We start from the raw sequence: 24,634 nt of genomic DNA on the forward strand, positions 1-24,634 counted from the left end.
TATAAGTATTAACACTAAACATACCACGGTCAAAATAGCTGGTTTTCTATTTCACAATTATTGAAATTATAATTATAATGTATATATTGTATGTTTTGTGCTTGGTAGGTTTAGTGTTAATTTTAATTTACCAAAACATTCTCTTCACGAGGCGAACAATAATACTGAATACACCGGAGGAACAAGTTCTTTTTCATAGCACAGATTTGTATGGTTTTTTATAGTGTTGCCGCAGAGCGTAGCGTTGGAAGTGGCAAACGCGAAAGCGATATCGGGGAAAAGAAGGGCTCGTCGTTCTCTTTGTCTAGCGAGTAAACATTTTATTCGCGAGCTGCGCCAAACGAGTGCGTTCTAGTCAGCCAATTGCGAAGGGTTTCCTAAATAAGAAGTTTTCCTGAAGAGGGAACGACTGCAATCGTGCGCGACGCGCGAGATTCCTCGGTTGCCGACTTCATTTTTCGTGCGGTAGAGCTTCGATTCGCTTTCCGACGTACGTACGCGGTTCGCGATTGCTTTTCTACGGTTATAAAATGTTTTACAATCGTCATTATCGCCTGCTAAATTCCCGTACAGTGTTTCCATGTTAGTTCTCTTTGAAACATACGCCGTTTAATGCGAAAGTGGCATTGCAAGTGAATATTTCTCTGTTCGGTTTAACGCCACAACTCAATGGATTCATCGTCGTTAAATTAAACACAGTGGAATGACTGTTCGAATATTAGAACAGTTACTTTGTTGTAATGCTAGATTCGATTTTTATCAATTTGTACAATAAATAGTATTGCATATGGTTCGCCGTAAATTGAGCTATTTACAACTGAAGCTTGTTGGGGTACTAAAGAGTTCAGACATCGGAGGTCAGGATAACGTGGGTCCTACTGTAATTGTGATATAATTTTAGCATGGCTCGCATAAGGCGTAAAATCTTTCGATATTATTGTGTTTTATAGCACTCGATTCCTCATTATCCAACGATTAACCTTTTCGGCTTGCATCATTTTTACATTAAACGGCTCGCACGTTTCCAAGCTAAACGGATGTTTCTCTCGAGGTGCGTTTACCCGTTCAAGTGAAGTGACACAGTGTGCGAAAAATGCGGGACACGTTTTCGGTGAAGATTTATTATTTCGAAAAACGGGAACACCGGAAGGTTGAAAAATGGTTAGCGAATGAACTGCGCGTGGAAAACGCGAATGTGTACTTGAATCGGAACAATTTTCTATCGATTTGTTCTTTCCCCTTCGGTTTTTCTCTTGGTACGCCTACTGTACGCTTCGCATGCTTCTAGTCGCCCCCCTCGAACTTTTTCCGCGCCACGATATGGGATATGATATCTACAATTTTCTCGAAAACATTTGTTTTGAAATGAACGAGTCACGAACTATTTTCACGGTCGTCAAGACCGACACCGAACGGCGACGTTCTTATTCGAATGTACGTTTAATTACAACGAATCGCTAAGCTCGTCGAGAAGAAGGAACGAAGAGAAAATGAAGGACAAAGGGAAAGTAAGGAAGAGCAAAGCTGCCACGAAATTATTCGTGTCGAGCAACTGGCCGAAGGTGATGATATCCCGCGATGACAGAGTCCCCGAGAAAACAGAAGTGTTCACCGAAATCACTCCGTCCTCGAGCAAACAGCAAGCGACCGGCGACGAAGAGGACGATGAAGGGGGTGACTGGGATGTGGAACACTTATGCTGCGACGAGAAAGGTATTTCTTGCTGTAGGGAAAATTGGGGAGGGTTGCCATGTTTCTGGAAGGAACGAGCGTGTAAAAGAAATTCGATAATGTTTTAATTACCCTCTTGCATATTTACGTTCAACATTCTGTTCTTTAAAAACAAACATCAATTGTTTAAGTTTGAACGCAAGAACGTATTTAAGAAATGTTATTGGTAGACTCTGGATTTTATGACAAACGTGAGTAGGCGCAATTTAAAACATTGAAAAGATTAAAAGACTTTATACCAGTATATTATTTTCACTGTATTAAAATTATTCCAGAAAGTATAAAATAAATATCTTATATGAGGCTTTGTTTTTGAAGAAAATCGAATTTGAAAGTTCAACGAACTCGCGTGGTGTTGAATAGGAATCGTCTGACGTGTTCATGACCAATCGTTTCTACTTTTTACAATTCTAAGCACGCGAACTTAGCGGACTTTCAAAGTCGAATTTCTCGAAAAAACAATTAATTCTGAAAACGGGTAGCGCAAAAGGTAAGAGTTGTAAATTAACTACGCGAGAGTAGAGGTAGAAATAAAGTAGACGTTGGAGATTTGGACAGAACGATCCGTCGATTACGTTAAGAACAACAATAGGTACGTTAAGAAGAACAATACTGACGATATAGAGAAACGGTTACATGGATTAATAGATGCATACATTTAAAGACAGAGAGTACAGTTGACTCGTAAACATAAACAGAAAGCAGGAGGCACGTTGAGCGTCGTGTCCGAGCAACGCTCGTGCGGCGAGCCAGGTAGCGAAGTCTGTGAGAGACACGCGAGTAACATCAAATGACATATGGCCAAATAGAATAATACAGGGTGGCCCACATAACTCATAACAGCTCAATATCTCGAAAAAACTATGCCATCGATTTTAAAGTTCTTGGTCTTAAATTGCATGGATCTGAAGGGCCTTTCTAATTACATAAGCGTGAAGTGGCGCCCCCATTTCCCTTTATAGGGGGCCGAGGTATCTTTATAATTTTAAACAGAACCCCCTATAAACCGTTACATATTTTTGTCTGAAACATTTTTTTGTCAGATGTTTCCATAATGAGATATAACAGTTTGAAGTTTCGACTTGTAGGTATGCACTATGTACTTACTTGAAGCGCTCGAAAATAGCGTTATGGAATTATGTATACGCGCTCGAGTCCTTTGTTTATTCGTAAACTTCAAATTGTTATATCTCATTATGGAAACACCTGACAAAAAAATGTTTCAGACAAAATTTACTTGTTTTTTCTTGTAGAATCTAAATATGTAACGTTTTATAGGGGGTTCTATTTAAAATTATAGAGGTACCTCGCCCCCCTTTAAAGGGAAAAGCTTATGTAATTATAAAGGTCCTTCAGATCCATGCCATTTAAGACCAAGAACTTTAAAATCGATGGCATAGTTTTCGAGATATTGAGCTGTTAATAGTTATGTGGTCCACCCTATATATCATTTATATTATACAATACTTGAATAATTTATTTCGATAATGCCCAAGTCTGTTATTGTATAGATACCATTTCTTTAAGGTCGTATCTTCAACGCTTATTTTAATGTCTAATTTTACTTTCAAATAAAATTGATATCGACGTCAATCAATGGGATTATCTTGTATGCTTTTTATATTAGTGGGAAAATAAACATTATGCGATATTTGATTAAAATATGGTAATAATTAAGTGAATGCACTATTCGTCGGTGGTAGAAGAAACTCAAAAATGGAAATGACAGTTTTGTAACTGAAGAGGATTTCTATCGTAACGCAATCAAGAAACTCGTTGTTCGTTGACAGAATATGTTGATTACAATGGTGCTAGCTTTGGTGAAAAGGATTTGTTTCGAGCGTTGTCCTATCCAATATTGCCGCTGCTTCAAGGTAATTAACGCTCTAGTTTAAAACGGTACATTTTGCATTCTTAAAATACACTTGAAGTTCGCAATAGTTCAAAAGTTCAGTACAAGTTCACGATGTCCTAATTGGGCAAGATCGAAGGTATTTAGCGTTCTAATATGTTCTGACTGTTCTAAAAGTTCAGATAGTTTAGAGTGACCTGTATTTAAAAGTTCAGATAGTTCTCCAAGTTTTGAGAGTTCAGACAGTTCTGAGAAGAGTCGCCAGATCAAGACGTATTCCCCCACTCTAATTTTCCCTTCTACCGTGCTATTCCCCACAGCCGGGTCACGTGACGCGTTCCGTCTCTGTCGTGCATACTCTGATATTGGTAGAGAGAAGGTAACGTTTCCCCTCAATACGTGCGGCCTCCCCTCATTTGGCGACTATGGTTCTAGTTCTTATGAATTATTCTAATTCTTATCTTACTCTAATTCTTACGAACGTAGGGATGAAAAGGAGAATCGCCAGTTTTGGGCGTAATCCAAAGATTGTGCACCGTCTACCGACTCCGTGATTTCATTTTCTCACGCAAGCCTCGCAGGACGCTGCACAAAGATCCCTTGTTCAAGGACCTTTTTCCCGAATCTGGTGTTACCTTTCCGCTGAGTGTGGGCCTGCGATGCGTCAATTGTCGATGAGTGGAGTACGGCTGGTCTGTTTTCCCGTTTTAAAACAAGACACTTATCTTCCACCCGTGCTCAAGTTCTTAGCGAATCCTTAGGGTCAAGTGTGCCTATAAATATCTCAAAAATGGCAGTGTCCCACTCGATCGTAGCACAGACCCAGACACGATGTCTAAAATACAATTCTAGACAAGATTTACTTGGGAAAAAATTATGTTTATTTAATGGTACCTTGTAAAACATCGACATTTCATATGAGGCAATCTAATAAATACTTTGAGGAGATATGGTACATGTTCCAAACCTCCCTTGACTGTATGTTGCATACCTCTCCAAATGTAGAAATTTAAAACAATAATTCTAGTAACACAACCTTGCAAAAAGCAGGGAAAATTGGCGCATACGTAGAATATTGAGTGTATTGCAAAAAATGAATGATATTTCATAAAAGTCAATACTCAGTGACGAAAACCTTATCTAAATGAAGTACAAACTTAGGTTTCTCTGTACGGAAATGTATCTTTAATACAATAATTTCATATTAATAAATTTACTTGTAATTCTAACCTAACGCGATTTACAAAGACCTCCCTATGCTGAATTGTACGCTTATCTTTTGTTTTTTATATGGAAAATATAGAAACGCATCAAACCATCCCAGTTTCCCGTATTTTCTGTAATCTATATTGCGCTACGTATTTTATAACATCAAATTAAATCTTAATTTATTTGACACCGCTCAACACTGTATGTACATATAATGTGTACACGTCATGTTTTTTCAAACGACATATGCCGCTTTGTTTTAGTAGACGGTGATACTTTAACCATGTACAGGTAAACATTGCAGCAACGCAATTACATTATTTAAATTTATTATGAAAATGCTACATTTCACACAGCTCGAGAAAACGTTCAGTTTTCGCTATCAAAATTTCGTCGACGTGTAATTTCACGTGTTATGTCTCGGGTAGCACGAAGTTACGAATTTAGAAGGCTTAAACGCAGTTTTGAACCTACCTGCATTCGCCGGCTTCATTTCGGAAATTTGAGGAACAAGATAATCGCAGGTAAAACAAATAAAAATTAGTAATAGGATAGACAGTGAATTTATTTTAGAAATATGGAAAAATTATGTCTACATATTGTAAAAGCTCTAAGTTAAGGGGGAAGTGGTCGTAGAGCGCCATTGTGGGGTAAAATCGCGAAAACATGGCCAAAATAGGAGTACTCCAATTTATTTCAAGATTGACACTCTGGGGTTTTTCGGGTCGCTGATTATGAATATGTTGTCAAAATTACAAATAACAAAATGGCGGATTCAATATAGCGGATGCGTATATGAAAAAATTGTTGGATTTCCTTGAAAATTAGTATTTCCATATTTTTGAGGAAGTGAATATTACGAGCGTGAGTAAGTAAGGTAATGATTAATTGTTAATCCTGAGAACTGTCACGACAAATTGCTTGGAAGAGCTGTCATAATATTTGGTAGGTTGAAATGATTTTTTAAATTGGATACGGATAACTGAAGTCGAAGTCGGGTTTTTATAATTAATTTGATGGCTCTAATCTTTACTAATCGGTGGTATATTCTACACACATATAATTGGTACAATTAAGGTTTACATGGAATTAAGAAGAAATAATTACAAACGTTTAAATTGCCGTTTGGTTGTTTCGCCTTTGCCGTTTTACACTGATTTTTACTTTTAACTGTTTGATTGTCTTAATTGAGCGACTTGCCTCTCTTGATTATTCGTTTGGATTCTCTTGATTGACTGCCTTGAGGGGGAGCTGTCGCCTTTTTATAGGCCGATCATTTCATTGTTCTAAGCGGGGTTAAACACGCATCATCTTGTTCTTCGAAATCGTCTTCTGATTAATTGTAAGTGACACTATCTCCTCTGAGCGAATTTCTGCTAGGTCCAGCTCTTTGCTTATCGCCCCTTTGCTCGGTTTTTCTCCATTGCACTGCTCCCATCCTTCGTGTCAGTCGGGCTCTTCAGGTTGGACAGTGGGGACGGTCCGCTTTCGTGGTTGGCGGTTGTTCTTGTATTATCGTCGGTCGATCAAGCGAGTTTTTACATGTTGCAATTGCAGTTTTGCCAGTGAGTGATATTTGGTTTTAAATTATAATTTTGATGATTTTTATAAAGTTTGGAGAACATTATGAATCTGGAAATTTGATTTCTGATTTTCCTTTCCTAAAGGCTTTTCAATTTTCGAATAGTTTGCGTAACGGAATCTGGAACGAATTTCTATGATGTTAGTGACCTTCGATTTTCAAAATTCAATTTCCGAAATTTCCAACGGCCGTTGGGAAAAAGAAATAGTTATCGCAGAATTTTAATTCTTAAATGTAACGCTCCTAACGTGCAGTGAATGTGCGCAATACTTTCTAAAATAGTATGATAGTTGTGAAATTTGTTTGCAAGTATTGATTAATATTTTTTTGTCTCACTTCTCGCGTAACATTGTCGAAAAAATAAAAAATTTGGATTAATTACTGTTGGTGACTGGACCACGGGACGTGACGCACGAAATGCAGATTTTAATTAGCCTCTAAAGCAGTGGCGGATTTATACTTCTACCGCCTAGGGGCTATCTTTACACCTTGGCTCTTCTTGAAGAGCCAACTCCCTCCTCGCTCGTTCCCTTTTACGCTTTCTCCCCATAGGTTTATCAATACATAGTACAAAGCACAAAATCATTAGTACTACCTTAATTTTGTTCAACCTATTTTTCAGATATGGGGGGTGGGGGGAATTAGGTACTTGAATTCTTTAAATCGATTCTTTTAAATCAACACACTTGGGTCTTTTGGTAGAATTGATTCTTTGCCGAAGAATTCTGAAAACAGTCGACCTTTTTCTAGTAAGAATAGACTATCCTATAGAATTCGTGGGGATGTTCGATTGCTCCCCAAAGAATATTTCGGGACGATTTTCCTACAAAAAATCGATTCTCGAAAGTAATCGAATCAATGGTACACAAAAGAATCGTATTGGACAGCTTGTTCTTATTACTAAAAAGAAGAAGTCGATTCTTTTTGGTACGATTTATCCACAAAGAATCGGTTCTCGAAAATATTCGAATTGATAGTACACGAAAGAATTCTATTGGGCAGTCTGACTAAAAAGAAAAAGTCGATTCTTTTTAGAATGATTCTTTGGTTATGATGTTTTGGAAGAATCGATTCTCAGATGCCGTTGAATCGATTTTTGAAGAACCGAAACATACCCGAGAATCGAACAGCCCCACTTTGAACTTCAAATACTTCTTGGATCTACTGTCTATCTAAATGAAGTAAATCAAATTATATTTTGAAGAGGAGCAGGGAATCTGCCTGATCACCAGTTCTAACGAGATTCAAGAAAATCCAGGGATCAAAGAAGCTACAGGTGTGAAGGAAAATGGGTTGAAGAAGATCGATGAACTGGCGAAAGAGAAAGAGAATGAACGATTGGTGGCAGAAAGTGTGATCACGAAATCTGCCAATGAAGAAAAGTCAATTTTCGTTGATCTAACGATCGACAAGAAAAGTATACGAAAGCAGACGATTTTGAAGCGTTTCTGCGACGCGAAGTCGCTGGTTGTGATCAACGAAGAGGAAAGCGGAATCAAGAATCGCACCGCGAGCATTGTGGCAGGTAACTAATTAATTTTTCAACCGGTCAGTCGACATATCCCATATTTACAGTAGATCAAGAAACTATTGGCGTTACTACTGTTCTTTGTGATAGCGTAAATTGGAAAGATAACATATGTTAATGCAACTTACAAGGGAACGCATATTCAAGTTACACAAGTCGATTTCGATGGAACTTATGTGAGACATAGTTCTTCGAAAAATATTTGACACGTGTTTTTTTTATCGGCAATCATCCACATTGAAGGAGTGAAAACAACCCTCAAAGTTGAGGGTCGAAACCACGTTTCTTAAGATATCTCGGAGACCAGAGGTTTCAAAAAAATTGATTTTTTTTACGTTGTGTGCGTTTGAATGGGAAATTCAATCGCGCAAAAAAATGTTAACAAAACTTATTTGTTTAAACAATATATTAAAAATTTAATTCTTTTTGCAGTTCCTTCTATTTATTGTTAATTTATTTTAATATACATGGTGTCCCAAAAATGTTATACTTCCTTGAAAGGGTGATTCCTGAGATCATTGGAAATAACTTTTACCTTTGAACGGTAGAGTTGTACGATAGAGTTCTACGTTCTTCGTTCTTTATATATATATCTTTTTTTAAATATTGAATATACTTTAAAAATAAGTATAATTAATATAGGCACGGTAATTGGTACCCCCACAGTCATTGCTTTCCTTACCCTATATCCACTGCGGGACCAAGCATATATGTACTAAAGTAATGGTTAATAATGCTCAGCGGATAGTTGGTTGTGGATAAATGATTGTAATTTAATTATGTTGTCTCTTGCGTATAAATTTACGCGAATGTTTCATAATATTGCAGTCAGAAGTTTCCTTGCAAAATTCTCTCAAATGCGGACTGCATACATGTCAAGCGGTTGAATCTTGAATCAATGGTGTCGTATTTTTTGGTATCGTTAGTAACTCTAATTGTTTATTCTCTGGCACGGCGTTGCGAATAATGTCGTTTAATATCCATTCCACGAGTCGAGAAATAAAACAGAATTTTCTGGAGCAGATGGAAGAAATACTTTCGTCAACCACGTTCTAAACACAATTCTTTTGTTAATTTACCCGACGTCGAAGCTTTAATAGGGATATGGATACTAACAAAAAACCACAAACGTTAATTCTAAATGCCTATACTTCCACAAAACAGGCCAGAATACCTTCTACGCATGAGCTGCAAGACTATCATTCGTTATGTGTAATTATTGTTAAATGGTAAAAAAAACAGAAAGAATCTTAAAAAACGTATCCCCTATTTTAGATCAAAGATGACGCACCCGAGTTTATATTAAAATGAATTAAAAATAAATAGGACAAACTGCAATACAAAAATCGAATTTTTAATATATTGTTTAAATAAATAGTTTTTGTTAACATTTTCTTGTGTTATTGAATTTCAATTTAAACACACGCAACGTAAAAAAATTCAATTTTCTCGATCTCGGGTTTCCGAGATATCTCAAGAAAATGTGGTTTTGACCCGTAACTTTGAGGGTTAGTTTCACCCCTTCGGAGTGGATGGTTGCCAATAGAAAAAACCCGTGTCAAATATTTTTCGAAGAACTACATGTCTCACATAAGTTTCATCGAAATCGGCTTGTGTAGCTTGCATACGTTCCCTGGTTAGATTTTCATATACTTTATTGTATATAATAAATATTTCAGTTATGAAGGACTTTAAGTGAAACATCCAATTTTCAAGAAAATATTTACAGAACAAGAAATTGTTTACAATTTTGAACAGTATAAAACTTACTTTTTATTTTAAAAAGATATTGCTACATTAAATCGAACCTCTATAGATTTAGGTATGAAAAGTGGAATCACTTCGACAAATATTTCCTGAGATAAAAATCCCTGCACATAGTGTTTCATATTATCTAAGTAATAAACAAAAATTCAGTCTTTCAGAAACAAAATTCCTCTGTTTAAATTAAATGAACTATTTTCAAATAATATTTTATTTGAATAATGTTTTACTTCAATTACATTATTGAAGTAAAATAATAAATCATTTTACCTCGAAAGGAGGTTATTGAAATAACTAAATTAATTATTAAATTTAGATGCTAATTTTTGTAATTTAATGAATAAAGTTTAGCAGCATTCGTTTTCAAAATTGTTCTTTAGTTCATTAGAAATTAAAATAATTAAATAGTTTTGAAAAAATTATTTGACTGTTCAAATAAACAAACTAACATATAATTATTTCAAATGACATATAGCCGAATAGAATAATATATTCTCTTAACGATTATTTTTCAAGTAATTTATTTCAATAATTTCTGTAAAGAAGTATGTTTTGGGTAGAGGAAAGTAGTTTTAACATCGAAGAATGAAAAATATGCTTCGATGAGAAACAGAAATGTTTAGAACACAAAAATTGTAAAACTCTATAAATCTATATAAAAATACTGTTAATGGTTGTACAGGTTGAAGGTGGCAGCTATCAATAAACAATGAAAGTTTGTGAATTTAGCTTTTACAAAAAACATTACCTGCCCTATAGTTTTATCGCTGCTAAAAATAGGTGTTCTCACTTTAATAAATTTTATTTTCGGAATTTTCATAACTATACGTTATAATTTAGTTCACAGAATTTATGCTTTTATACAGTGTTTTACAGTATAGTCGCGAAATGTATTAACTAACCGAATGGAATGTACTATATTTCTGTATGTTTGTGTATACCAGAACAGTTTTCGATTTGTAAAATTCAGTTTTTGTAAATAAATAGATCGGTACGAGACATATCAGTGAACTAGAATCAGCATAATGTCATACTGTCTTATGGTATTTTATGGTGTAAACACTAACATTCTTCCTCAATTATGATGTAATATTACTGGATAAAATTTCAACACTTACGATCAGATTTTTGTTGTTTTCAGATTTTACACGTTTGCAACTATAAGATTGTTGTTTCCTTTCCATATTATTTTTTATGTAATTCTATATAATTATATACAAAATTTAGTACCAAATCTTCTGAACCAACAAATCATTTTAGTCTATAATGAAGTTCTTAAAGATCTGTGTTGTACCAGTACGCGAATTGTCTACCTTAAAACGCGAAGAACAATGTGCCAGCATTTTATTGATCTACTATACCTTTTTTTCAGAAAATTGCTTTACGTGCGGAGCACGTTTGTAGTGGCGATATTGATTCAAAAAACAAATGGCCGTATATAAGAAAATTAAGCTAGTGGAAACTAAATTATTCGCAACACAGAATAACATATAATGTATGGATCAATCAAGTGCTTGAGCTATTTTCTTGTTCTTATTTCAAAAATACCTTCGAAAAAGTCCTCGAACGTAAAAGTTCCCTACTGTGTTCAAATCAAACAAACAGTTTTAAAATTGTTTTTCGTTTCAAAATATAATATTATTTTCAGACTCTATATCTGTTCGAAACGTAGAGTAGGGTAAGGGATCCAATTACTGTGGGGGTACCAATTACCGTGCCTATATTAATTATACTTATTTTTAGATAAGTCAAATATATAACATATATATTAACTGATTTTAATGAAAAAATTTAATATCTCTTTTTCAGTATTCATAATGCTTTAAAAATAAGTATAATTAATATAGGCACAGTAATTGGTACCCTCATAGTAATTGGGTCCTTAACCTATAATATAATAAAATGGGATTGTTTCGCCGTGTAAAAGTATCAATTCCGATTTAAATATATCATTTGAAATAAGTCTTTGCTCATAATAATTGGAAAATACGAAAGAGATAATATGAAACTAATAATATAGAACTTGATTGGGATATTAATTTGATTATGAATGTTTTTTTTTATAAATTTTATGAATATTTTCGATTATTGAGATTGTAAAGATGTATCCTTAAGTAATTATTCAACAAATTTATTTCTTTGGGTATAGATTATTAAAAAATTACCTAAAAATTCGAATAGAAATATTCTTGCTATTTTTATGATTAATGTAAATTAGTCACTTTCAGTGCGCCGTAAACCTACTATGAAGCATTCTTATTGCTAATCTGTATTACGAGGAATCTATTTAAAACGGAGCGTTTTTATGAGTCACTGTATGTTCGTCTGCGAAGTTTCGCAAGAAGTGCTGTCATACACTTCACGAATAACAGTATGCTACATTTTCCCCATAAAAATCGATATGGGGCTTCCTACCCTTAACGTTACACAGTCGACACTGTTAATACCACTGAACTTTGTATCTTTTACCACGTATGTACCACGCAATAATTAAAATACAAGTTACGTGATTTAAATTGTTAGAAATAATTAAACGAGACTATACTTTTCGATGAAATGTTTATTGGCTTCTGATGCTTGTTTATCCGATCGTTATCCGCACAACACTTCTTTGACTAACGTCCATTACACCCGAAATCTGCCGTGTACTGATGTGCGGATTGTGGGCAATAACTGCTGAAGTAGAAATATGACATCCTTTACTATTTACAAATTTACGATAAATTTTACGTTTCTGTACGTTAAAATTTCCATGTTCTTTGAATCTTTTACTGAGCCTTAAAAAGGTAGAATGTGATAGCTTGTTTCGATCAGGATACTTAGCCTGGTACAAGATCTTAGCTCTTATAGCATTTTCTTCACACGCATCATAAACAATTATCATATTGTATTTTTTACTGTTACTGGATATCGTAATAATCAATGTAGCACCTTCCTCAACGAGACTTTAACGTTCACTAAGATACTAAATAGGCATTTCATGTTGATGATTTCTAACATCTAACCGGAAACATGTTCGCAAACAAAGTCGTGTTACGAATCACGTCGACTCAGCGTATTTCCTAATAGAAGATTATTAATTTGAACATATCTCAGTAATTATTCATTTTAAGTCTTTCTTTGTATAATACTTTTTTTACGCAGAATTTCATGATTTATCCGAATTTGAGAAAAAATATTAGACATTCCGTTAGAAAAACTGAAGGTGACCCTCATATCTCGATAAAAAGCAAAGTAATAAAAAACAGATTAGAGCACTATATGTTCCCCAGAAAACCACGCAATTTTTGTGTGAAAATTGTTTCGTACAACAAATAACGATTTGTTTTAAAAAATTGATCGTAAAATTGACGCTGCTGTGTGTGTATTTAGTACACACGACATTTTTACCCACGTTTTAATTAGTATTGGAGTCAGGCCTCTGGAAATTGTGAACGTGTGCGCTTGTAGGGTCTGGTTTGCAACGCAATAATGATTATTAGCGTGACACCCCCGGACTCATTGTCAGTGCATCTTGAAGCCACTTTCTCGGGGGTAGTTTCAACCTCCCGCCCCCAGCTGTGTGTATTAAACTCCTCGAATCGAAAATAGCGAATTTTTCGCCGACTAATGTTTTAGGACTTAATTAATACCATGAATAGTACAAGGGACATTGGTTTTTCTAAGCCTGCCGGTGAATAGTGTTCACAATGCTGGCCTGTTGCACTCGCAATTTTTGAGCGTCCACGAATTAAAAAATGGAATTTTAAAGAGAAACAATCATAGTGTGCGGTCATATAAAGACTAGCCCTACACCCTCAAAAGTTACAGAGCAGATCCACAGACTACAAAAATATGGTGCATTAAATTAATTTTATTAATAAATATTGTTGCACTGTTATAAATTTTGACATTGATTATATTCACCTAGACAAACCGAAAATAAATGTAAATTTCTTAAGTACTGCTGTCGAAATAGACTTTCCAATTGATAATTATAGTTATATACATTAAAAACATTGTATTACAAAAATCATTACCAGGGTGCCCGAAGGTATTTTAGCACGTACAGATAACCAATTTTTTTAAAGGGTGAGGGGGGAAAAGTACACATAAAAAAAGTTCATATAAAAAATTTTTTTACATAGTTTGGTAGACACAATGATACTATGCAACTTTCGTTTCAATTCTTTTTAAATATCATTTGTTGTTCATGAAATATTTCACGAAAAAGAAAATGTTGAAATTTTTTCCAGGGCTGATTTCACCCCTTTAATGCGAGAAGTAGCACGAAAAATTACGGGTGTAACGTAAACGATTGCGGTGGTTGCGGAATGACAGGAGTCGGAATATCTGGAGACCTAGGATATATTTTCCAAACACGTTAGTACAAAGGATGGGAGATAGGTTTTGTTATAAAATAGATTCTTTCAAGAGAGCGAGAGAAAAAGCTAGCAACGATTAATTTAAGAAAAGATTTTATATAATACGCGATACCACCATCGGTGGTCCGGTTTATTTCAACCGTACTCTCCCTCTGGGAATACGACGACGACGCGGTTTCGCCTGTTTTCTCATGTCCGATCGGCGGCCGGCCTTTATGGCCGTCCTCTCCGAAACGTACAGAGGAACCAGGCGTCCCTACTCTCAGGCGGCCAGGAAGCTACCCTGTTCTTTCCTCTCGGCAGGCGGCCGGCCTTCATGGCCGTCCTCTCCCATGTATCCAGAGTGGCGTCCAGGTGCAACCCCTGTCCTCTTCTGGGCTGCTGGGCGTCCGATAGCATTGCTTCGTACTCTCCCATCCTGTGGGCGGCCGTGGTCTTACCTCGTCCTCTCCCACAGGTGCAGCTCTGCTGCTGGGCGTCCGATAGCATTGCTTCGTACTCTCCCATCCTGTAGGCGGCCGTGGTCTTACCTCGTCCTCTCCTACAGGTGCAGCAAGAGTGCTTGCTCCGCGGTAATCTACCGATATTTATATGGACTCGTTGCTATCTTCATCAATAACGCGTTACTAGGGGTCTAGAAGGTTCCAGACCCCGCGGTTCCCCTTGAACCGCCGGCCACGCTGCCTCGGCGCAATTCTTCTGTTACATGGGGGGGGGGGGTCTTGACGCTTTATTGTTTCCTCGTCGCGTTACACGGGTTTGCTAACTTCTCTTATTAGAACCTCCACAATCCCGAGGCGTGAGCATCGGCGAAAAAAGGAAAACCATGCCCGAATCTCTGCGGACCATGCAAACGCTAAAACGAAGAACACACGTGCAGAACAGATCCCAAGAAATTCGCGATCTATGGTAGAAAACAGACCGAGGAAAATCAACTAAAGCGGGAAAGGGCCTAACAGACACCATAAATCGAAAAAAAAAACACCAATAGGCATCCCGCCTCTCGACCCCTAAATACGGCCACAGCATGAACGCCATGTGCAGACCACGCCGCGCCGTCCAGCGAAGGACAGAAGTACACCCATAAAATTAACAGGCGACGAAAAAATATGCGGCACACTCGAAACGCGAAAACGCCTCAATAAAAGCATAGAATCGACAACTCCGACTGGGCTAAAAAGTCAAGAGCAATAAACCACCGAACAAGCACGACGAGCCCTAGGAAAAAATTGCAAATTAGGGACATGCTTAATAATCGCCGTGAAAACTACTGCGTGAATCCACTTGCCCCATATCGAATACCATAAAACTTGCACCAAGCATGACAAGCACAAACCATTGGACCATCAGAACCCGAGAAGCAACGTATCAGGGTATAAATAGCCATCAATGGGTCCTTAACCAATCAAATGAACATAAAAATAAAAATCCACGTCGTCTCGAGAGTTCTCACGAAACACAATGGTCAGAAATATCCACATCGATTTGTAAAAAAATATATAGTGACTCCCGTTAATATATATTCGGACACTGTTAAACAGACGATAACTTTTTTGATATTGGACCAATACGACTTGGAGTTTTTTGAAAAGTTAGAACAATTGAAATTGGTAGGAACTGCAGAGTGTTACACAATTCTGTACCAGATGCCTGGTGGGATTGCCTGATTTCGCAAAGAAACGAAAGCAGATTGTAGTCTGTTCAATAAAGAAGTTCATTTAAAAATTTCTGAAAATCAAAATTGAGATCTGATTGACTTGGGTTCTGATTTCTGATTTCTCAAAATTTCTTTATTTCTACAATTTCAGTAATTGTGAAAGAAAAAATTAGGAACTTTTTTTGACTGGTTCGGTAATTCTAGTGTTAATATTTCCACTTTCTTTTGGTTTTGAAATATTGGGCGTACTTTATACCATTTTGAATTAATAAAAATAGTCAAAATTCTTTATATTTGACAAGGCGTATCTTTCAAATCATTTAAATTTAATCGTTCAAATTATTTATCTTTTCAAAGGCCGCAGAGCATAGAATTTATGTGTACATGTAAATATACATATACGTGTCCCGCGTCCAGCGTCGATCCTCTGCAATGAACTAAGGCCTTTCTCGAAAGAATTGTTTACATTATACATACATGAAATGTTTATGCTATGGTGCTGATAAGCTTTCGACTGGGGTCTCGATTCTTTGACTGCCAGCCAGTGAAAACAGAACTGTTCGTACTGTATCATCGAAATATTCAGAGAAATTCTAAGTATTTACTTATTAAAAGTTACTGTTTTTATTTTGATTAGTATTCTGTAGTTTATTTTGTTATATGTACAATACGTATATAAAAGTGTGTGTGAGTGTTTTAAGTTAAAAGTTTCGTTCTTTTTTACAATTTTTTCGTATTAGACTTGTCTACAATTTCTTCTTATTATATTTAAAAAATTTATTATAAAAATTTAGACATAAAAATGCACGGAAATATTCAAGACTACTACTACGTACATAGTCTGCTGCTTTTTAAGACGCTACATACTAAGTAAAATCCTACAAAGGACAAACCGCGACAGCACCGCAAAATATCGTAGAAAAAAATATATATATATAACGATATAAAATCGATTCCCTGAATAAAAATACGCGAAAACTTATAAAAAAAAAACTATCAAATGAAACACACACACACCTACAGGAATCGCAAGCAGCTAAGATAAAAAAAACACGCAGATTAGGGTAAAAACCGTTTTAAACAGAATTGCGACCCCTCATAAAACTAGTGCACCCCAAATATAAGAAGCAGCACAGGGGAGAGGAGAGGGCGAGAAAGGCAAAAAAAGTGACCTTGACCATATCTCTCTGTCGAGAGAGAGAGAGAGTATAAGGGCCCCAGGAAATCGGTGTAGGACCACCAGTTGCTCGGAAACCGCCCGGTCTACGACACCGCTCGTTCGCCGTCTCCGAGCACTATCGAGTAGTGCCGTGTCAACCTTCACAGTCCGCGCTTCTCGAGCAGTGTTAACAGTTCGCGTTCGCCGAGCCGCATGTGCTTACAACACTATAGACGATTTCTCGCGATAGTGACAAGGAAGTGCTCGCAATCAGCAGCCAACACGAACCCCACGCAGAAACCACGTGCCGAGTATGTAAAGGTAGGTGTGCCCCACAGCAGTCTAAGCGAAAGCAATGGCGACACGATAGGCCGCGTAACAGACGAAATCAGAGTAACCAACAGGAAAAATAAAGCGAATTACACATAGAGTCAGTAATAATCTTAAACACTTACAGAATAGTAGAAATTTCAGGGAAAAAAGGGAAGATCACTGATCCGAATGAAAGACCCTAAATATCTAGAACAAGTCCAGACGAACCGGGTACAGGCTCTAAGGCCTAGTTCAGACACGGCGGAATTCACGCGTTTCCGACGCGGTTTGACCACGAGAAAATTGATCGTTGTTCAGAAAGAGGCGATGACCGTGCGGATATGCAGGAGGGAGGCGAAGTTTTATCTCAGTGTTAACATGGAAGTTGGAGAAGCAATATGTTTGTGGTTACTCCACAAAAAAACTAAAAAAATATAGGAAAAGGCAGTATTGGGTGCATCCGATATTAAGAGATCGGCTCTTACATGGCCTTATTTGTAACTCTAAATCCCAAATTAAGAAATTTTTAGCCGGAATTCTTCAGCTATTTGAGAATGTCGATAAAATTTTTATATACTTTATTGGAATAATCAGCACATTGAATAACGCATATCGCAGGTCTTTTCTCAACTTCATCGATAAACAATTCGGTGTCGAAACGATTCATGTTGACGCACATCGTAAATGGGCGGAATCCGCCCAACAATTGAACGCTCTCATAAGAACCATAGAAAATAAAATCGCGCGGTTTTTGTTTCCCGCGGTCCATCGGCGGCACGTGTGAACGAATATGAAGACGCTAATGTAAATAAGAACCGCGCTGTTGATCCGCACGGTTTCCGCCGTGTCTGAACTAGGCCTAAATGCTGTCTCCGACGCCGACTGATTTTCATCTGAAAACAATCGAGTTTTCCTTCTGTGACTAAAAATTTTACACTTTTTTATACAATCCTGTATATTTTGACGAGAAAATTCCGAAAATCCGAGTTTTAATGTTAGGAATTCTATGATCCAAAGGTTATGCGTGTTTAAAGTTGTGCGATTTTAAGCGTTTTTGACAGGTAAGGGCGCCGTCATGTTACTATGTTACTTAGCGTCGCGCGTCGTCTAACGAGCGGAACCCTGACCAACCTCTACCTGTCAAAAATGGTTAAAAATCGCTTAAATTTAAACACGCATAACTTTTGAACCAGTGAATTCCTAACATTAAAACTTGGATTCTTCGCATTTTCTCGTAAAAGTCTACAGGTTTATATAAAAAAGTTAAAAATTTTTGGTTTCCAGAGAAGTTCAGCCGAAAATAATCTATTTGATTTAAAAGCCAAATGAAAATAAATTTTCTATGTTACTTGTAAAATAAAAATAATGAAGTATTTGAAATAAAATTTGCCTATCCCTGTTCAATTGCACGCGTGTTCGCCGAATTTTTTAAATTCGATTTTCTCGAAAATAAAGCCATATAGGAAGAAATTTTATTCTACATTTTCGACTTATCTTTTATTCAGAATCACTACCCCCTTTTCAAGTGTACCACCAGTCACCGATCACCCTGTATATTGTAATACTAAAGTCGACTGTCTACACAACATTAAATCTATACGACTGGAAGCTCGGTAAGAAAGAAAGAAAGATGTAAGAAATCTGAACGAAAGTATAAGCCTGCTATTATTTCGGCGACCCTTTTTCCTCATGTTTTCTTGATTTATAGACAAACCTATAATAAGCGCAAGCTTTTGAAGTTAACCCTTTCGGCCCTGGTGGAGCGCATGTACCTATATATATGCCCCAGTAATGTTTTGAATCTTTTATGGGACAGTATGTGTACGAGGATGCCAAACGTTTTGGGAACATATGCATTTCAGTAGGTTTTTCTATTCTTATCCGTAAATTGAGGTCGAAAATATATCTAAATACAATATATTTAAACAAAGTTTTATTATTGTGTGCTTGTAGCCTGTTCAATTTACGAACAAACTAATAAATTAACCTTACCAAAAAGAAGAATTATCAGAGGAAGACTTGTGAAAAGTACCAAATACAGAGGGTTCAATGTTACTTAAATTTACTGACCAAAGAAAAAAATAACTGTTAGGACACGTAGGTTCCAATTTAAATATTAACACAAGTTTTAGATTCGATATACTAGCTAAGGTAGTTGAGTAGGTAGCTAAGTACACTACCTAAAGTACATATAAACTATTTTGTTAGCACGGGACAATTCTGGTTCATGCTTGCGCTTGCAGCACAAACTTCGCTGTCTCAATGTAACAGTTAATTTCTTTGTATTATCCGCTGTCTGTGAGAAATACAATGTTTCCCAAAAATGTTATACTTCCTTGAAAGGAGAGATTCCCGAGGTCATTCGAAGTAACTTTTTCGTTTGAGAAAATGTTCTCCGCGGTTGTGTTAAAGAAATATTAACGAAAAACACGGACCAATCAGAGTGCGGCTATGGCGAACAGATTCCATCTCGGCCAATCAGCGGGAGCCACTGTAGCGGCACTATGATTTGTCTGCGTTTTTCTCGGAGAACCTTTTCGCAAAAGAAAAAGTTACTTCAAACGACCTTGGGGTTCGCCCCTTTCAAGGAAGTGCATCATTTTCGGACTCCCTGTATAAGTTATTCACTCCATACACTCTTATAGCTTTTTATTTAAGCTTCAATTCTCTTTTGAACCACAAATGAAAATATGTACCCTTTGCGATAAAAAAACTCAAGGTAACTTTCGATACAAACTTTCGTAACATCTCGATACAAAAGCAAAATATAAAGAAACTAAATACTACATTGTATGCTACTCGTGAAACCATACAACATTCGTTTCAACAATTCTTTCATTTACCAAATAGTTTACATGTAATTTAGGTGGCACATTTAGCTGATTCACTCTGCACTCTGTATCGATTTCTAAAAAAAAAAAAAGAAAGGAAGAAGTAGAAAAAACTCTGGTTGGAAGGGTTCAGAGCTTGAAAATTGTTATAATATCGATTCGGTTCTAGAAACGGTTATAAAGAACCTTTATTACGAATAACTGTTACGAAGTAGTACCTTTTGAATTCCCATATCAGTTAGACGACTCTTATTTTTTCGACTCTATACCGATTTTGAAACGGTTCTGAAATCTATTTTGAAACGGAATCTGTATATTCTTTACAAAATCATAGAAGCTTTGAAATAAATAATACAACTTCATATTTTTTTATCACATTCACTATATTATTAAGGAATGAAAGTTATTAATTAATTGATTTTAAAAATTAATTCTTATTTTTAATTTGTATGTTATGTTGTAGTTAGTAGTTGTAGTTGTATTGTGTAGTTTCTATAAAATGCAACATAATAAAATTTGTTATACATATTAAAATTCGTCAAATATTTTCCCGTGCTTCTTTTTGTATACTTAAATGAATCAATACATTAACGTTTGTGATATCTGACTTCATTAAGTAACGGTTAGAGTTTAGAATAAAATTTAATAAAAAAAAAAACGAGAACTTTATTGTTACTCGTCTAGAACAACTTTTGTAGAAATAGAATAAGAATTTTATTTAACTTATTTATTTGAAAAAAAATGACAAAAACACGTATTCCATAGATTACGTACACAGAGTTACATAAATATGGATAAATAATTAACAAGAAATATTACAAGAAAAGATGAATTTTTTAAATATCTTATTTTTTTTAATATCTATTTTTTTTTCTTTAAAAAAATACATTTTTCTGAAATCTTTTTATGTGACTACTTTCCTTGACCGAAAACGCACAAATTGAAAAAAAATTAAAGTCCTAGACCCTCGAATTCCCGAGTTGTTAGCAAAAATAGGGTTCTCACCCCAACTTTGACGGTTATTTTCACCCCTTCGATGTGGATCATTGCAGATAACAAGAAATACGTGTCAAATATTTTTCAACAAACTATATCCGGTATAAATTTCATTAAAATCGACGTGTTACATTTGGGTAGCGTCCCTCGTCAGTAGTTCTAGTTTTAATTTCTCAAGGACAGAATAGCTTCTGGGGTAGCATTTTTAATTTACATTTTAAAATAATAAATTTTCCGATTTTATCATCAATTGAATATTGTCCCGTGTAAAAACCTAATGATAGCACGCGTGTGTGCCATCTTTTTCTCCGGGATTTATTAGTACATATTGCCGTTCAATAATTCATTTTAGAGCCCCAAATTATGATAGCAGACAGCTCGAGCAAAACGCACAGTGCCGGAAGCTTGGCAACAGCTCTGCGGGACCGTGGACCATACCTGATCCCGGTGCAGCCGAATCGTTCTTTACCGATTCGTCCTGCCCCGTTGCCAACGCGATCGTTTCGCAAAAATGGTCCGTCCTTGATGGTTCTGTCGAAGCCTGCCAATCTGGACGTTGTCGAAGTGGAGTCAGCGAAACCGATCGGCGCAACATCGAACGAGTCGATTCGCAAACGGAACGATGCGAGCTCCTCGGCTCCTCCTAAGGAACAACGCGTCGATCCGCAGATTTCGAATGCGTCGAATTTCCGCGGAACGAAGAAGATAAGAGACGACGACTGCGAGCCGGAAAAAGACTGTGCCAAGGAAAACAAGAGAAAGAAAAAATCGCACGAGCCGGACTCGAGCCAGTGCAGGGAGAAGAATGGCTTGAAGGATTCCCTCAAAGACTTTCTGAGTAAGTTTCCCGGCTCGGCCGATAACAACGCCCCGCGAAATCAGTGCACTGACAAGTGCACAGGCATAGTTTCGACTACCGATTGCAAGAACAAACGCTGTGGGAAACTGGTAGTGCCTCCGTTGAGATTGAAGAAAGTTGTTCGTACGGGTAAGCGGATCCGTATGGCAGTATGTGTTGGGTATTAACATTAACTGATTAAAATTTTATTTTTTTAATTAAAATTTTTAACTTGATAGATCGGATTAATGCTTGATTAATTAATCGTGAAGTTTCGTCATTTCTTTTATCGAGCGATGGAATTGATTAAAAGTTTTAATTGTTGATCGATGGTATTAATTAAAAGTTTTAATCGTTGATGGATGTTTGTTGGTTTAAAATGTTGATCGTTAATCATTAACGGGTAGTTTATGGTTGAAATCGAAATTCGAATTGAAATTCTATTTTGATCTGTGCTTTAAGTAATTTACACACTTCAGAATCATTTTGGTCACACTTGTTGTAATTTGTGTTCAAATACGATAGTGTGTTAATAATTGTAGTTATGTAATTAACCCTCCAGTGCACGGGTGGATAGAATTCCTCACAATGTCTAGATAGGAAATAGTTCACCTGCATTTTCATCAACAAATATCGTTCATTTTGGTTGTAACGAGGTCGTCGCTTTATCGCAAAGCATTACTGCAAACAAAGAAAGCGAATTTGTTTCAGCTATTAATAATTTCAAGAAATTAAATAAGGAACGATTTTCTGTATAGGCCCCATAGACCAGACCAGGGCAAATTTCATTTGGAATGAAAATAAGAAATAACTATTTGAAATAAATTAATCCACACCGACATTTTCAATACCGTTATTTAGGAATAAAAATAATATTGATTTATATGAATAAATAGGAATAGCAAATAATGACACTATTGACAAACTATTACACTATAGTACACTGTTACACTTCTCACTATTTGTCAAAATTAATAATCTTTAATATAACATTCACGAAAGTTCATATTCAGTATAAATTAGACCCAAACCCGACAATCAGGTCAGTAAATATAATTTCGAAGAATAATTTCATAGTTATCTCAAATAATTGTTTCAGAGAATTATAAAATAAAATAACATGTTCTTTAAAATATTATTTTTAATAACGTTATGTTAAAAGTAATCACAGGCATGGAAGTAATCATAAAGTAAAATGTTATTTAAAATGATATTTTCAACCCGTGCACCACAGGGGTAAATATTTTTTTTACAATGAAAAGAACTTTAAAAGATTGAATACCTACTTTATAATTGCAATTATACATCAGTTAAAAGAAAAGTTTTGTCGTTCATTGCAATTCGTATTGAAATATTTTAATAATTAAATCGAATGTTGCTTAACTTCGTTGTATTGTGACTGTGAAAACCGACTCCTTATTTTGTGGAGTCGATAAGAAGCTCTGTCATAGCCGGAGAAAGAAAACATTTAAATTGAATAAGCACCTAGTGTTGTAAAGCCTTCGTTACTATAATACAATATTTAGTCCTTTATAGGGTACTATTACTGATACATGAAAGCAAATTTTTTCCTATTGAACATTATTGGAAGGCTGAAAAATATCAACTGATTTACCATCTTTAAAAGAATGATAATTATTTACATTAGGGAACTCCTCGCCGTTATCGATGACGTTGAGATAGGTTGTCAAGGCCAATATTCAGAACAACTTTTTCCTATACACCCAGTAAGCAAAATTGCGCCATTATGGTACATGATTGGCGCCAGACGGCCGTCCATCTACGATAATTTTTTGTCAGGTCATTTTCTTTCATGTTTTTTCAAGGTCACTCTTATTTTTTATTAGGAAAATGTGTATTTTTCTCTATTGCAATTTGTGGTAAATGAAAAAGAATATTTGACTATGCCTGGTTTATGACCTTCAGATGATCTTGAATACTAGTAATGTGATGAAATTGTTTAAATGATATGTAATCTTACTGCTATAAGATAAGTGTTCGAAGTGATGTCCATTGGCAGCGATACATTGTCTGGCACAACTAATTATAAATTGTGCTGCTTTTTCTATTGTCTACAGTGGGATGGGAGCATCACCATAAATTAATTACGCGGTTCATCATGTCTGAGAGTAGTAGGTCGATGTTGGTAAACTTGTTCCTTTCGCTTTCCCCAAAGAAAAATACCAAGATGGTTTGGTTCTGTTGACCGTCCTGGCCAAGCTATAGCATCGTTACGCCTAATCCAATGGTTTGGAAATTTTCGATTTAATATTTGGACAGCTACTCGCAAATAGTGAGCGGGGGAAACCATTATGGTGATACCACATGAAATTACAAACATTTACATTAACTTAATAGGAATAGAATCTCATGTTGATAACCATGAGACAATTGAGAGAGCGGCACAAACCGTAATTATTCGTATCAGAAATTGTACTGCCATCAACGGACATTACTTTGAAACCATCTCAAAAATTTTATCGCATTGCTAGTGTACAAGGTCATCTGAAGGTCATAATACAGGTATAGTCAAATGTACTTTTTTTAAAATTTTAATTTAATTTTATTCTTTTTAAAGTATTCCTTACTTTAATACCATTCAAATTGCTATGAACATTTTCCATGTTACAAAAAACAAAGCATATATTTAGGTGGCCTGCTTTAGCTGGGCCCCCTGTATAAATCATAATTTGTATTATAAAAATTTTTATGCATTTAAAGTATTTTTTTCTAATTCGGCATATATTGTAAGTAAATAATTACTAAAAATATCAATACATACGTTTTTGTTTTCTCTACGAAGTAATGAAA

At 35.8% G+C, this 24,634-nt stretch overlaps 1 protein-coding gene across 3 annotated transcripts in view; it reads left to right on the forward strand.

The window, feature by feature from the left end:
• Positions 1-364: 364 nt before the first annotated feature.
• The window catches only part of LOC143365176 (uncharacterized), a 31,773-nt gene continuing 7,503 nt past the window's right edge, over positions 365-24,634 (forward strand). Inside the window, exons 1-3 of one of the 3 annotated variants that reach the window (XM_076805101.1) lie at positions 365-1,713; positions 7,579-7,899; positions 21,338-21,973. In XM_076805101.1, the coding sequence (XP_076661216.1) occupies positions 1,491-1,713; positions 7,579-7,899; positions 21,338-21,973 (1,180 nt within the window). In that variant the 5' untranslated portion in view covers positions 365-1,490. Of the gene's footprint in view, positions 1,714-7,578; positions 7,900-16,992; positions 17,168-21,337; positions 21,974-24,634 lie in introns of those variants that run through there. The other 2 variants (XM_076805102.1, XM_076805103.1) reach the window with 2 other exon arrangements.

The sequence above is a fragment of the Halictus rubicundus genome, chromosome 2, assembly GCF_050948215.1.
Source record: "Halictus rubicundus isolate RS-2024b chromosome 2, iyHalRubi1_principal, whole genome shotgun sequence".
In the NCBI taxonomy this organism is placed as follows: Eukaryota; Metazoa; Arthropoda; class Insecta; order Hymenoptera; family Halictidae; genus Halictus; species Halictus rubicundus.